The 16,764-nt window shown below is 41.0% G+C and overlaps 1 protein-coding gene across 5 annotated transcripts in view; it reads left to right on the top strand.

Moving 5' to 3' along the window:
* The window catches only part of TGFB2 (transforming growth factor beta 2), a 97,342-nt gene extending 81,116 nt beyond the window's left edge, over positions 1-16,226 (top strand). For 2 of the 5 annotated variants that reach the window (XM_005898568.3, XM_005898569.3), the window contains 5 exons: positions 3,174-3,306; positions 3,431-3,541; positions 5,168-5,345; positions 6,993-7,146; positions 11,597-16,226. In XM_005898568.3, coding sequence (XP_005898630.1) covers positions 3,174-3,306; positions 3,431-3,541; positions 5,168-5,345; positions 6,993-7,146; positions 11,597-11,755 — 735 coding nt within the window. In that variant the 3' untranslated portion in view covers positions 11,756-16,226. Of the gene's footprint in view, positions 1-3,173; positions 3,307-3,430; positions 3,542-5,167; positions 5,346-6,992; positions 7,147-9,576; positions 11,549-11,596 lie in introns of those variants that run through there. The other 3 variants (XM_070385508.1, XM_070385506.1, XM_070385507.1) reach the window with 3 other exon arrangements.
* Positions 16,227-16,764: the final 538 nt, after the last annotated feature.

Below are 16,764 nucleotides of genomic sequence, written 5' to 3'. Positions count from 1 at the left end.
AAAAGACGCTTGCTCCTTGGAAGAAAAGCTGTGACAAACCTAGACAGTGTATCAAAAAGCAGAGACATTACTTAGCTGACAAAGGTCCATCTAGTCAAAGCTATGGTTTTTCCAGTAGTCATGTATGGATGTGAGAGTTGGACAATAAAGAAGGCTGAGAGTCAAAGAACTGATGCTTTTGAGCTGTGGTGTTTGAGAAGACTCTTGAGAATCCTTTGGTCTGCAAGGAAATCAAACCAGTCAATCCTGAAGGAAATCAGTCCTGAATATTCATTAGAAGGACCAATGCTGAAGCTGAAGCTGAAGCTCTAGTACTTTGGCCACTGGATGCAAAGAGCCGACTCATTAGAAAAGACCCTGATGCTGGGAAAGATTGAAGAGAGGAGGAGACAGGGAAAACAGAGGATGGGATGGTTGGATGGCATAACTGACTCAACAGACATGAGTTTGAGCAAGCTCCAGGAGATGGTGAAGGACAGGGAAGCCTGGAGTGCTGCAGTCCGTGGGGTTGCAAAGAGTCAGACACGACTGAGTGACTGAATAAGAACAGCAAGGTAACAGTAGTGGTAAGGAATCTGCGTGCAGTGCAGGAGACATAAGAGACACGGGTTCAGTCCCTGGGTCAGAAAGACCCCCTGCAGGAGGGCATGACAACCCACTGCAGTATTCTTGCCTGGAAAATGCCATGGACAGAGGAGCCTGGTGGGCTACAACCCATAGGGTCACAAAGAGTCAGACATGATTGAACTGACTTAGCATGCACATGTTAATTAGGAACAAAGCAAGTACACAAAGCATTATGAAATAACACATCATGATAGAAAGTCAGCTAGAGGAAGAAATTTAAAGTTGGAAAGGTGAGCTTTGGGAATGTTACCGTTTTTAGTCAGAGACGGATGGAAATGCCTGAAAACGTCTTCTCAACTATTAGGTGAATTGTACTGATTTCCCTGAATTGGATAGATAGTGTCTTATTTCCCCAACTGGGAGTATTTCCAAGGCAGGAAATCAAATCAAGGTTTGATTTCCAGAGGATATAACTGTTAAGTTGCATCTTGAAAGTTATAGATAAGTCAGCATTAACTAACTACATATATGTCCCATGTGGTATATTTTCATCTTCTACCAACATTTACTATAATCTTATTAGAAATATTTGCCTCTGTCATTGACTATTTTCTGTCATCTGGAAAGGGGTAAGGGTGAGTCATGATCCAAGAGGGCTCTCACAACTCTTTTGGCCTTCAAGAATCCAGCATCAGAGTTGGAAAAATAACTTGGAATTGCTTTGAATCATTTGTTCACTGTGAGGCTTTGGGCAACTTATTCAACCTCTCTGAGTTTTGGTTTCCTTCATCTACCTGACAGGAATGTTTTCAGAATTAAATTAAATGAAATAATGTGTGCCAAACTCAGGGCCCATGTACTCAGCCCTTAAATCATGTTTCTTTTCTTCCTTTGGTTCACAAAGGGCATCTCTTGTGTATGGTAGGATCACGATTACCTCTAGATTCTCTGCGCATAGTGGGGTTTGTTGCACTTGAGAGGCAGGCTTGTAGAGTAAGGTTAGTCTAAAGATTCATGAGGACATCCGAAGTCCAATTATATGATTTTCTCCCTATTTTGTACTTCCTTAATCCAGAAGAAGCTCTAATACTTTGCCACCTGATGCGAAGAGCCAACTCATTAGAAAAGACCCTGATGCTGGGAAAGGTTAAAGGCAAAAGGAGAAGGGGGCAACAGGAGATGAGATAGTTAGATAGCATCACTGACTCAATGTACATGAACTTGAGCACATGCTGGGACATAGTGAAGGACAGGGAAGCCTGACATGGTGCAGTCCTAGGCGCTGCAGGGAGTTGGACACAACTTAGTGACTGAACAACAATCCAGAAAAAAAAAAGTCTACTATAATGCCAAATTTCCTAGGAAGTGTCTGTTGTTGGACTGCTTGAAACCAATGATGTGCACACATGGAAGGAAAATGCATTGTAAAATCTGCAGGAACACTATGTGTTTTTGTTTTACAAGGTTTAAAGGAGGATAAATCAATCTTCTAGATATGCAGGCAGTCCTATTAATAGACATTGATTAAGTCAAGTGCTGTGCTTTGAAATGATATCAAATTGATGACCTGATCCCAGCCCTGGCAAGGTTTATGAACTTGTTGCAGAGACCAAACATGTATACATGAAGTAACCACATCACGGTTAGACTCAGTCTCAGGAAATAAATATAAAGAACAGGGCTTGAGCCTGTAAGTACTGAGGAAAGGCAGGATATGGGTTTGGGTAGGGATTTAATATAGTTCTTGGAGACTTAGAGTCGTGGTTTGACTGGTTCATAAAACACTATCATTTAAAGACAGACAGAAAGTTTTTTAAAAAAGCAACCTAAAATGCTCACTTCCTATAGAAACCCAAGAACAGACTGCAGTTGCTCTTAACTTATTTGAAATAAATGCATCTTTCTAAATTGTTAGTGTTCAGGCTGATTTCCTTTCAGACTCTCCCTCCACACCGTGCCAGACTGCTCCTGCCCAAATTCGTTCTTTGTCTGCGGGATGTGGAATATCCTTATAAATCATAACAAGTCACAGGGAGAGTAAAAATCCCAGCTAGAGACTTACCTCCAAAGTTGAGGCATGTCCCATATTTTATTAAAATGGTGGTGGATTTAGGAACCAAGATTAGGGCCTTTGTCTCTTTATTTGAAGAAGATTTATATTCAGAGCCTTCCAAGGGTGAGCCCAGATCCTCTGACCTGGACCAGTCCTCTGGTCCCTCCCCACATCCCAGCTCCCCATACGAAATATAGTCGGGAAGCAGAACAACAAAACCATTAACTTAATAGCATAGAATTTATGGCCGAAATCTTGCAAAGCTTGTGTCAGCAGAGGAAAATAATTACTGTCACTTTCTTTGAGACACTTGGCTTTATGGTTTCTGTCACCTTTATCAAAACACATGGGTGATTTAGTAGCTCTATTTTTCATGGCATATGGCCTGGTGTTACTTTTTTATGCATGTGGCCATGCCCATGAGATGACAGTACTTGGGTAGACTGGAGCAGGACTCACCTCAGACAGTGAATTGGGATACTGTTAATAGTTTGGGTTTAGTCCTGCTGTCAGTATGCCAGCTGAGCTTTTCTCTTGCCCTTTCCTCCTTTAGATTCTCAAATCCAAAGATTTAACATCTCCAACCCAGCGCTACATTGACAGCAAAGTCGTGAAAACCAGAGCAGAGGGCGAATGGCTCTCCTTCGACGTCACTGATGCTGTTCACGAATGGCTCCACCATAAAGGTGACCACTGCTTTCTGTTTTCCTCCTTCGATGTTCACTGATCCTAAATTATTTGCAAAGCACTGGCAGGTGGAGGCGTATTAGATGCACAGAAAAATAACCTCCTTGACGTCATGTTTTCCAGACAGGAACCTGGGATTTAAAATAAGTTTACACTGTCCCTGCTGCACCTTTGTACCATCGAATAATTACATCATCCCCAATAAAAGTGAAGAACTAGAAGCACGCTTTGCAGGTAAATGAAACTTGGGCAAAGGAGGTGGGGGAGGGAAGGCCTCTGTCGATAATCTGGGGGAATGAGGTCAGTTTGTGTGTGAAAATGAGATTTGTTTGGTCAAAGCTATGGCTGGGGTAAGATACGTGAAGGCAGAAAGGGATTGGTTTCCAGTTTACATTGCTCGAAGCTGGGTGATGACTTGGCAATACTAACTGACAGACTTACCAGCCTTCCAGACTCTTAAAGAACCTGTTAAGCTCTTCATTCTTCATTTAAGCAGATCAGCATTCCCTCAATGCTGCTGCTGCTGCTGCTAAGTCGCTTCAGTCGTGTCCAACTCTGTGCGACCCCATAGACGGCAGCCTACCAGGCCCCGCCGTCTCTGGGATTCTCCAGGCAAGAACACTGGAGTGGGTTGCCATTTCCTCCTCCCATGCTAATGTTATAGAAGAAAAAGATAACATGCATTCAAGGACATCCATTGATAATGCTCCCAAACCCAACATCAGGAATCCACCACTGGATTTCACAGAAGGATGTCCCCTCCTGCCATAGCCTCTGTAACTAACCTGATCTGTGTCAGAACACACCCCCTTTTCTGGCTGATGTCCAATATTCCAAGTGGCTTCCTTATCACACTTTCATAATTAGTTTGTAAACACGGAACAGAGTGTTAGTTGTTCCCCCAGTCTTGCTCACCTTTTAGTGAATTAGCCAAAAGTCGAAGGGGATGAGGTGATGCTAAGGGTTCAAGTCATGTCTTCCACTAGACAACAAGTCATTGGATGATGAGAGATGAGCAGAGAGTCTGGACCAACTGCGGGTGTAGCACTTACTCCATACCACCAGGTTAGGGAACTGATCGCCCTTCCCTAACTAACCCCACCGGGGACCTCCATCCCTTGGCCGAAGCCTCCAGTGGCCCTTGCTCATGGAAAAATCCTCCCAGAAGTCTAGAGATTTATTTCAGTCTCTAACCTAGTCATGATTCTTGAGAAGTACAGAGATTAAATGCTTAAGCTGGCAGTCTCTTGAGCATGCTCTGGGAAGCTCAGGTTTCTCCATCTCAGATGGAATCAGGAAAGTGTTGAGGATGCCATAAAAATCAATGAAAAAGCCCTTTCTTCACAGCTTCCCCAAACAGCATTAGGTAAGGGTGACTTCTGTTTCACTTGAACCTCATTCACTGCAGTTTAGTGTAAGACTCAGTTTAGGTTCATGAGGAAAGTCTTTGAGTTGACCAGTCCTAGGAAGAGAGGAACCCAGCGGGTGACAAGGCATGTTCTATAGCCGTGTCATCAGTTGTTGAAGGCTTGAGCACAGCCTACGCTGAGGACTGACTGAACTACTGAGAAAGAGTGCCCTTGGACTAGAGGTCAAAGACTCCTTCTGTAGTGACTTTCATAAGCAACTCGCCCTGCCTTGGACACTGAACTGCCTTCTGACAAGAGCCCCATTTAGCCGTGTTCCTTGTCACCGGTACTCGTCCTGTCCGTTGCTGTGGGGAGTGAGCCAACTGCTGCTGCTGCTGTGTGGTCATCACTGCTGTTTGTGACAATAGACAAAGGGGGGAAAAAAGGTATGGCTGATTCTACTTGATGAAGGTAAAGCTAAATGTTTATTACCCGAATGCATTTTTTCAAGGTATTGATGGCACCTCTACCTATACCAGTGGTGATCAGAAAACAATAAAGTCCACTAGGAAAAAAAACAGTGGGAAGAGCCCACATCTCCTGCTAATGTTGTTGCCCTCCTACAGACTTGAGTCCCAACAGTCCAACCGGCGGAAGAAGCGCGCTCTGGATGCAGCCTATTGCTTTAGGTAAAGGAAATAAAAAGAAAACCAAAAAGGAATTGTGTTTCTGTTTAACTCCTGTACTGCCTTTGCCTTTGTTTTACTGAAAATGGACTTGAACTGTAACTCGTTGCTTAAAGCCGGGGATAGAAAAATAGAGCCATCGTATTTTGTAACACCAGAGGTTTAAAGTTATTTCTATGCTATCTTCATCAGTTCTTTAGCAACGAACCCACTATGAAGGGAGAAAACTAGCCCCTTGAGTTCCACCCCTCGCCCCAAGTCTCTCTGAAGCACTTTGAGGCTGAAGGAGAAAAGGAACTCTCGACTCCCCAGAGCAAAGATAGGTTTATTTGAGGAGCATGATGGTGGCTCCCTAATTGGGAGACTCGCCATCTGTAGGAGCCTTTCCTCTCCCTGAAGGGTGTGCGTGCATGCGTGTATGCTAAATTGCCTCAGTCGTGTCCGATTCTGTGCGATCTTATGGACTGTAGCCCACCAGGCTCCTCTGTCCATGGGATTCTCCAGGCAAGGATACTGGAGTGGGTTGCTGTACCCTCCTCCAGGGGATCTTCCCGACTAGGGACTGAACCTTCATCTCTTACATCTTCTGCATTGGCAGGCGGGTTCTTTATCATCCACTCCACCTGGCAGGGTACCCATGGTCAGATCTCCTTCACAGACAGTAACAGTGGTGAGAGAGATAGAAGAAAAGTACTATTTGTTGTGTCTTTTGCTACAGAATACGGGAGAAGGGGGAGTAGCATAAATTTATCTCCTATTCCTACATGAGTTCATGGAGGGAAAGTGTGAATGTCCTTCTGTGGTTTCTTAGTGAGCCTGGTAGGAGAAAGGCTCTTTCTTTATGTTGTGAGCTATGGGGTGGTGAGAGGTCGTCACTGATAAAGTGCAAGGAAAAGGGTGTTTTTTGTTTGCGAGAGCCAGTGGTTGCACTAATAAGCAAGACTCCGTGTTTCTTGATCTCTGGTTTATCCCTAGATCCAGGGCCAGGAAATGAAATAAAGGATTTTTTTCTCAAAGGAAAATGCCTGAGATGGTTCTCTGTAAATAGCTGTTGTACTTCATCCATTTGCATTTGAAAAGGCAATAGAGGCTGGATGGCAAAACTGTGCTTTGTAGGTTGGAAGGGGCTTGGTCTCAGTCTGCCACCTTTCTGCAATGTCTCATCTTTCAGGGTTTGGTTTTTGAGGACACAGATAAGAGGGTCAGAGTATAGAACTCACAAGGGAAAGCAGTCCGGAAAATCACCATCACACCCCATTTTGAAAGTCTGTCGAGATTGCTGTACAACCATTAAAACCTTGTCTGGGATATATGCTCATATACGTATGTATAAAAATCACTCAGTTGTGTCTGACTGTTTGTGACTCCATGGACTGTAGCCTGCCAGGCTCTTCTGTTCATGGACTTCTCCAGGCTAGAATACTAGAGTGGTAGCTGTTCCCTTCTCCAGGGGATCTTCTCAAACCAGGAATCAAACCCAGGTCTCTCCCATTGCCTGGGGATTCTTTACCAACTGAGCCACCAGGGAACCCCAATGCTCATATTTATTTGTTGAATATACAAATGAGTCATTTTTTCTGGTTTGGAATAAGGGACCTGGAGTGGGACGGAAATCAGCTTTAAAATCTCCATTGCTCTTTCTTTTATCAGAAATGTGCAGGATAATTGTTGCCTACGCCCACTTTACATTGATTTCAAGAGGGATCTTGGGTGGAAATGGATTCATGAGCCTAAAGGGTACAATGCCAACTTCTGTGCTGGAGCATGCCCATATCTGTGGAGCTCAGACACTCAGCACAGTAGGGTAAGTACAGGCTTCACTTGTCTCTTCGTTCTTGGGCTGCTAATTGTAACTGCTGATAGTTTTACTGCATGGATTCTCAATAGCCTCGTGCCCTTTTGTCACCACACATAAATGGATGCTGGAGAAACCCTTTTGAATGATGAGAAAAAATTCGGGCTGTAGGTGAATTCAGAAAGCAATACTGATGAGTTTAGACAAGTAGGTCTGGCCTTTCCAATTAGCCTGTAAGCAACTTGAGGACAATTTTGTTTAATTTTCTCTTTGTTTTATGTTCTTAACATCTGTAAGCATAAATAGGTGGAATCAAAATCTTACTAAGTGTCGGATATTGTTAAAATGTGCAGGGACCCAGTTCTCCAGCTGAAAAAAGGATGTGTTATCACCCCAATCAGGGTCTATCATACTAGGAAGAACACTGAGGACTTCTGTAGATGCTTTGGTGGAGTGATTCAGTGTTGTCGTTGTTGAGTCACTAAGTCATGTCTGACTCTTTGCGACCCCATGGACTGTAGCCGGTCAGGCTGTCTGTCCATGGGATTTCCCAGGCAAGAATACTGGAGTGGGGTGCCATTCCCTTCTCCAAGGGATTTTCCTGGATCAGAGATCCAACCCACATCTCCTGCATTGGCAGGCGGGTTCTTTGTCACTGAGCCACCAGGGAAGCCTGAGTGATTCACTTGCTTGCTTGCTAAGTCGCTTCAGTCATGTCTGACTCTGTGCGACCCTATGGACTGTAGCCCTCCAGGCTCCTCTGTCCATAGAATTCTCCAGGCAAGAATACTGGAGTGGGTTGCCATGCTCTCCTCCAGGGGATCTTCCTGACCCAGGGATCAAACCCATGGTTCTTAAGTCTCATCTCCTGCATTGGCAGGTGGGTTTTTTTACCACTAGTGCCACCTGATTCACTACTGTATGACAATTATAAAATCATTTAATTTCTCTGAACCTCAGTTTCTTATCAGTAAAAAGAATAAAAATTATTTTTTGAAATAATAATGTCCAACTCAAGAGTAGATGTGAAGAACATAAGAGGATATATGTGACAGTGATTTGAAAATCAGTATCTCTAAGTCTTTTTGAATATCACCTAGAGTAAATGAGAATCTCAACATTTTATTAAGTTACTTTGATGAGGAATGAAGTCTCATTCAGAAGTCAGGTCCCAGAGTAGATGCCATGAGTTCCCAGCCCAGATTAGCCAAGACTTTTTCTATGTAATAATGATATTTTTCCAAATGCTTCTTTTCTGGTGCCTTGTCGTGTAGAATTTTAGAGATGGAAAGGACTTGATAAATTATCTTGTCCACCCTGTAGTACTATCCATAAAATAGATAAATAACGAAGACCTACCGTACAGCACAGAGAACTGTGCTCAGTATTTTGTAATGGCATATAAGGGAAAAGAATCGGAAAAAGAATGTCTATCTATCTCTATATATATAGGGTTGAGCAAAAAGTTCGTTCAGATTTTTCCATAACATCTTAACCCCAGTGATTTTTTTGGCCAGCTCAATACATATATATGTATAACTGAATCACTTTTATGTATACCTGAAACTAACACAGCATTTTAAATCAACTATATTCAATAAAAAACAAAATAATCATAATATAAAATACAAAAAATGGGTTATATTGTCCAAATCCTTCATTTTTCTAGAAAAATTAGAGTCCATATCGTGTAGATGACTTATCCAGGATCAAACAGTTGGTGACAAACCAAAGCTTAGGACTCAAGACTCCCGGTTTTATAACCAGGCCTTCATTTGCTCTGTCTTGGCTACACATTGGGGTTATGCCTCTGTAAATCTTCTTATTAAAGGAGCATTAGAAAAATTGCCTTTCACTGCAGGGTAGGAAAATGAATGCGCTGCCAAAAAAAGATCGCATAATGTGTTCAGCTGAATTCGAGAGTTTGGGGGATATCCATTATTTTGGACAATCTGTCTTAGAAAATGCCTCTTGTGTTCAGTGGAAGAATCACGTGTTGGTGGAGGATAAAGTCTATTTATTGATAAATGCTTACATCCACAAAACTTTCAGTTGACAAACATGGCCCCCCTTCCTTCAACTGTTTTGCTGACTCCCTTGGAGATTTTTGGCTCTCAGGACTGACCACGTGCTTGGCCATGTGAGGGAAGCTTGCTCCTGCCTGTCCCTTTGTCTGAGCTCTCAGGCCAGGCTGCTTCAGCAGGGCTGTGGCAACAGTAGCCCTAATGTGGGAAGGCCCAGTTGCCAAATAGAAACATAATTCTCCTTCTTGATACACAGAGGGAGTGTGTGAAGGCTGAGACCATGCTTGTTTTTCAAGGAGAGAGGAAGAATCACTGTCATGATCACAAATATGTGGTTTGGACAGTTACCCAAAAAGCCAGAGGTAGCTTAATAAAGTAGTCAGTGTTGGTGTGCTGAACAGATTTTCTGTCTTAGGCTGAAAATGTTGCCGTGGATCTCGAGGAAAAGGTCACTTGCTGTTTGACTAACACATTAATGGCATCCTTGGAAAGGTCTCTTTATCATCACTGGGGATGTGCCACACTTCTGCTGGTAGAAGTCACGTGCTCCTTTGATAGAGGACAGGGTTAAAGGTATAGCGCAAACTGTAGAACTTCCTTTTCATTCTGTACTTGCTGCTGCTGCTGCTGCTGCTAAGTTGCTTCAGTCGTGTCCGACTCTGTGCGACCCCATAGACGGCAGCCCACCAGGCTCCCCCGTCCCTGGGATTCTCCAGGCAAGAATACTGGAGTGGGTTGCCATTTCCTTCTCCAATGCATGAAAGTGAAAAGTGAATGTGAAGTTGCTCAGTTGTGTCCAACTCCTAGCGATCCCATGGCCTGCAGCCTACCAGGCTCCTCCATCCATGGGATTTTCCAGGCAAGAGTACTGGAGTGGGGTGCCATACTTAGCCACTACTATTTACCACATGAAAAGTTAAATGGAGGGTTGATTATTATTATTATATTTTTATTATTATCATCATTGTTATAAGCAAAATGTGACCAACTGGATAATTAAGAACATAGGTTGCTTATTTTTTCACATGATTATATTTATGAAGCAATGACAAGTGAAAAGAATTTGAACTTTTTTTTCTTTTAAATGAAAATTTTAGATGACATTAAATTGGCCTGAGAAGACGCTTAGCATAGAAATATTTCACACTGCAGACAGGTGTCTTTTGCTCTACCTAAGGATAGATTAACATTCTGCTAAGAATTTTAATAAAGAAAAAGTTATTCTCTTACTTATTTGTGTATTCGTTTCTTCACCTAGCACATGAGTCTCATCTTGTCCAGAGAAGTCTTACTAGGGCTATAAGGTTTAAAAAAAAAGAAAAATGAAGAGTGTAGAGTCCCCGACCTCAAGGGAACTCTTCATCTGGGTGGGAATTGAAAATATCTATTCATGAAACAACTTCGGTTATGAAGAAGTCTAGTGCTGTGCTTGTGTAGTCACTCAGTTGTGTCCGTCTCTTTGTGACCCCATGGACTGTAGCATGCTAGGCTCCTTTGTCCATGGGGATTCTTCAGGCAAGAATACTGGAGTGGGTTGCCATTCTCTCCTCCATGGGATCTTCCCAATCCAGGGATTGAAGCCAAGTCTCCCAGCATTGCAGATGGATTCATAGCTCAATTGGTAAAGAATCCACCTGCAGTGCAGGAGACCCCAGTTTGATTACTGGGTTGGGAAGATCCACTGGAGAAAGGAAAGGCTACCCACTCAGATTCTGGCCTGGAGAATTCCATGAACTGTATAGAGTTGCAAAGAGTCAGACATGACTGAGCCACTTTCACTTCACTTCACTTTTTACCATCTGGGCCCCCAGGGAAGCCCGAGAATACTGGAGTGGGTAGCCTGTCCCTTCTTCAGGGGATCTTCCCAATCCAGAAATCGAACTGCATTGCAGGCAGATTTACAAGACCAACTGCCAAGTTTGGACCTAGTTTTCTGAGGGCCTGTGAAGTGCAGACAGCAAAGCTATGATCAAAGTTAAGACTCATTGGAAAAACTGGAAAATCTGTTGAATGAGCAATTTTGTCCAATGTGTGAGAAAAGGATTCTGTAGGAAAATGATAAACTCAGGGATTCTTGGGGACGCCTCCCCATTTGACTATAATTGGAGGATAAGTAAAGTGTAAGCCCCAAATCATTTAAACTGCCTACTCAGTACTGGAACTGATAACATTGTGGGATGGTTCTATTTAAAAATAACTGCCCTAGTTTTTTAAGGAATCTCCACACTGTTCTCCATAGTGGTCAGGATGTAGGGGACACATGTTTACCTGTGGCCAATGCATATTGATAATTCATATTCATATCGTATGGCAAAAACCATCACAATAATGTAAAGTAATTATCCTCCAATTAAATAAATAAATTAAAAAAATAATTGCCCTTAATTTTGTTTGGGCTTTTCCTATGTTTTCTTTCTTCTCCTGCGTTCTTTCAGGTTCTCAGCTTATATAATACCATAAATCCAGAAGCGTCTGCTTCCCCTTGCTGCGTGTCCCAAGATTTAGAGCCGCTCACCATTCTCTACTACATTGGCAAAACACCCAAGATCGAACAGCTTTCTAATATGATTGTCAAGTCTTGCAAATGCAGCTAAGATTCTCGGAAAAGTGACAAGATGATAATCGCACGATGATGATGGTGATGATGGTGACAAAGGCAATGTTTGTAACAAGAAAACACAAGAGAGCCTTGCTTCATCAGTGTTAAAAAAAAAATTGAAAAAAGCGGTACTAGTTCAAACACTTCGGAAGTTTGTGTTCTGTTTGTTAAAACTGGCATCTGAAACGAAAAAAAAGTTGAAGGCTTTATATTTTACCTACTCTGTAAGTGAGAGAGACAAGAAGCAAAACCTTTTTTTTCTTAAGAAAAAAATAAACACTGGAAGTATTTGTTAGTGTTAATTATGTGAAAGAAAAAAAAAACAAACAGGAAAATCCCGTTCAGTGGAGTTGCTGTACATATGTTCTTATCCCATGCCTCACTTGATTTTTCTGTATTGCTATGCAATAGGTATCTTTCCCATTCTTACTCTTAGAGTTAACAGTGAGTTATTTATTGTGTGTTACTATATAATGAACATTTCATTGCCCTTGGAAAATAAAACAGGTGTAAAAAAAGTGGAGACCAAATACTTTGCCAGAAACCCATGGATGGCTTAAGGAACTTGAACTCAAACGGGCCAGCAAAAGAGGTCATATTAACAAGATGAAAAATGCGAGTGAGATCTATTATATGACCGAGTGAGTCTGCATAAAGAGAAAGACCCTGCAAATACATGCTTTGTACCAACTGCCCAAGGAAGCTTCTTGTAAGGTTCAAAACTGAAAAGCCTGTTAATAAAGGAAACTTTCAGTCAGATTAAGTCTGTAAGATTTTTTTGTTCTCTTTAATTGTAAATGGTTCTTTGTCAGTTTAGTCAACCAGTGAGATGTTGAGATGTTTAGATACGTACTGGTCAAGCTTCAGACCTTAAAGTATTGCTGTGCAGCTGCGCTCTAGATTTTTCTTTCATTTCGGTGTATGTAACCATACCTATATTATTACAATAGATGGGTATAGAAGCCAGTATAATTGGAAACACAACTGCAGATCTCTTTTGCAAATGATGAAATCAAAACATTAACTACTTTATGTGTAATGTGTAAATTTTTACCATATTTTTTAATGTTCTATAGTAATGCCAACTCTGATTTAGATTGGACTTAAATTTGGGCTCTTTCTAATGATCGCTGGGAATTGTGTGTTTCCTTTAGCTGGCCAGAACTTTTGAATAAGCCCCTGTATTTCGACTTGCACTACAAATACATGTTTGATAGTATTTGTTCCACTCGTGCTTTTTCATTGTCCATTATTATGACATAAACTACCTGAGTCCACTTGTCCTTTCTTTTCTTTTATAAAAAGACATAGTTTTTCTTCATTTTCTAAGCATCATTACTAATCAATTCAGACATTAACAAGCTTCTATTTTAGGAAAATTCGGGATTATAGATACATAGATAATTGAGGTGAAATGTTTAGATTTAGCAAGGGCTTAAGGATCTGACTGGAACTCAGAGTCTTAGTGACTGGTTTAAGAAAGGTGTCTCTAACTTGGTTTAATCAGTATTTTCACAGAATTCTGCTATTAAAAAAAAAAGAGCAGACAGATCACAGGAAACAACTTTTTCTTTAATTGAGTTTTTAGTGTTCAGGGAAAAATGGAAAGATTAACATTTCAGTTGATTTTTTTAAGGAAGAAAAAATAAACCCATGTCAGCATAAGTCATTTAGTGTATTTAACTGAAATTAAGGTTTTATAGATGTTCTTTGAAGGTTGCAAAGGCACAAGGCAAATTCTCCCATGATCAAAAAGTCCTTTCTTTCCTCTGAATGAAACTTACCAAATCAGAGGCTAGAATTTACCTTGCCGAAATACACGATTTGCTACATTTTTGCAGAGGAGGTAACCTTATGTCAGGGTTTGTAGGATATGTCAGTTTGTCAGTTGTCTCTTATTTAGCTTTAGAATAATCATTAATAGTAAGACAATGGAATATTTGCAGTTTTACCTAAAGAGCAGCACAGTGAGGTGTGAATCCAGAATGAAGTTGTTTGATATAGTATACTTCCTTTTCTTGGAATTTCCTGGCCATTATTAAAATGACAAATTGGATTTGTCTGAAAACTGGAAAAGCAAGAGATAGGATGCCACAATACCAAACAACCTTTGGATTGGGTGAAATCCAATCCCAGATTGGAGTGTGTTGATTTTTTTTTCTTTTCCACTTTTCTATTCATTCTATGTAAATCACTTTTATTTCTGCAGGTATTTTCTTCTCAGATAGAATGACATTTTTGTTTTGTATTATTTTGTCTTTCCTCATGAATGCACTGATAATATTTTAAATGCTCTATTTTAAGATATCTTGAATCTTTTTTTTTTTTTTTTTTAGTTTGGGGGGTTCTATAAGGCCTTTATTTCCCATAAGTAAATATTGCCATGAGACGGGAGGGAGGTGGGAGGGAATGGGGAAAATGTTAGTATGTGGGTGGGATGGGGCTACAGTTTTTCTGTGTTAAACAGCAATGCAGTTTTATGGTTGGCATGATTTTTTTTTTAAATGGAACATAAGAATAGCTGTTTTGTATTTTGATGACTGATTACGCTGTATTTTAACACAATGTATGTCTGTTTTTGTGGTGCTCTAGTGGTAAATAAATTATTTCAATGATACGTCGATGTGTTTTTCCTGTCCATTGTGGAGATCAGAGAATGCTTCTAATGCAGAGAGCGTCAGCTCAAGCTAGAAAAGTCATACCAGCTTTAATATCATGCTTTTTTTTTTTTCTCAAAGAGATTCAGTCCAGAGATGTCATACTTTATAGTTCAAGAGCCAGGATGTATCTATCAAAGCCTGAAGAAAGCCCTGTGCAGTCTTTTTATTCCCTTGTTTATTGCTATTTGGTAATTGTTGGAGATTTAGTTTCCATCCAGCTTGACTGTCTACCAGAAAAAAATGCAGAGAGATGTTTGGACCATGCCTTGGCTTTCTGATCCTATGTTCTGCCAACCCCAGGGCCAAAAGAACTGGTCTAGACAGTATCCCCTGCAGCCCCATAACTTGGATAATTGCTGAGCCAGCCAGATATAACAAGAGCCATGTGCTCTTCGGGATTGATCGTTGAGAGCAGCTACTCCTCTCTCTGTTTCTCCCCTACCGCTGTACCAAAAACCCCTTATTCCCGCAAGCTTCCTTGGCTGCTCCCTACAAGACCAGACTTTGCAAGCGAGTTGCCAGTCTCTTAATAAATAGAACTAATTAAAAAAAAAAAAAAAGCCACTGTGGCTCCGATTGCCCACTTTATCTCGTGAGAGAACTAGTTTGTGCCTGTTGTCTAAAAACATCACCTAGAAACAAACCATCCATTCAGACGAATAGGTAGAACAGAAAATGGTTCCTTTTCTGCCATTTGTGTTTCATCTTTTATATCCAACTCATAGAGGAAGGGTTTCACTTTGAAATAATTTGTGTGTGCTTCTCTGCAGGGGGCCAGTAGCAGGCCAGTACCACCCCACATCACCTTTATCTGACACGTGAGAATAAGAGGGTATCATAGGGTTCTGAAGAGTCACCTAAGAGCTATATCAACTTGGACAAACTTGTCAGCCACTCTGAGTCTCTGTTTCCTTATCTTTAAAATGAGGATGAGATGACCTGCTCTACAGGGCTTTGCATGTTTGTTTCTATGCCCTTACTATTGTTAAGTAAATGGACACACAAAAAGTACTTTGGTGTTTGGCCTGTAGTTGATGGTCAGTAAATCATAGTCTTAACAACATTTCCCAAACTGAGCTGGTTTGGGCTCCGCAATCCTGTTGTAATGAACTTTTTAACGTCTGTTCAGACTTTAAGCTGGGGTCGTATTTCTTCCTCTTGTTACTAAATGTGTAACCTCTAGACCCTAATCTCATGAATGAATCAGGCCATCAGTTATTTCAGAGAATGTTCTGTCACTCTGTTTCTTAACTGTTTGGCTACATGACTGACCAGAAATTGTTTCAGATGGTGGGGAAATGTTCAAGTGAGACTTTGCTTCCAGTCCACCAACTGAATTCACAATAACAGAGTCAAGGTGGTTAGTTGCAGGACCTGTTTTCTAAGATGATGGTTGCGAGAACTCCAGTTTGTTGAGCACCCACCAGCTGTGTTCTCTATTATCTTACTTAATCTCACATATCACCCTAGGATGTAGGGTTTTTTGGATAGAATTCCATTTTATAGAGAAGTAAGCAGACTCAGAATGGTTAAATGACATGTCCAAGGTCACCCAGTTTGCAAGAGGATGGTCGAGAACTTCATTGTTCAATACACTAGCTACTAGCCATGTGTGACTTTCAAGCTATTGAAATGTGGTGAATCTGAACTGAGATATTCCAAGGTATAATATACAAACCATTCTTTGAAGACTTAGTACAAAAAAGAAAGAATGTAAAATGTCTCATTACTTTTTTATATTGATTACATGTCTAAATAATACTATTTTGAATATATGGGATTAAATAAAGTATATTATTGAAATTATTTCACCTGTTTGTTTTTACTTTTTTAATACAATTACTAGAAAATTTAAACTTACATATGGGACTTGTACTCATACTCTATGTTCTATCTCTCCAGAATTTCTTTTTGATTCTTAGAATTTCCCCATCTCTCTGCTTTCTCTGCCCATCTCTTCTTGCATGCTATCTACTTTATCCATTAGTGCCCTTTGCATAGTGTTGTTTGTCAGTCGCTGAGTTTTGCCTGACTCTTCACCCTCATGGACTGCAGCATGCCAGCCTTCCCTGGCATATTAATCATAATTGTCTTAAATTACAAATCTGATAATTCCAACATCCCTGCCATATCTGGTACCATCTATCTCTCCATCCTTGGAGGGAGGAAGGTTGCCTGGTTTCCTCTTCTCTCTTTTGGATCCAAGAAGATTTGCTGGTTTTTTTCAGTCTGTTCAGCTTTTTATTAGTTGTTAGGACAGAGTGGTGATTCCTAAGCTCTTTACACGTGGAGCCAGAAGTTCTTTCTACCTCTGTTAGACAGCTCTCTATTAGAATAGAGAATA

This window comes from Bos mutus, chromosome 16, assembly GCF_027580195.1.
Source record: "Bos mutus isolate GX-2022 chromosome 16, NWIPB_WYAK_1.1, whole genome shotgun sequence".
Classification (NCBI taxonomy): domain Eukaryota; kingdom Metazoa; phylum Chordata; class Mammalia; order Artiodactyla; family Bovidae; genus Bos; species Bos mutus.
The sequence above is the reverse complement of the archived record's forward strand: the minus strand, read 5'-3'. Positions and strand labels throughout refer to the sequence as shown.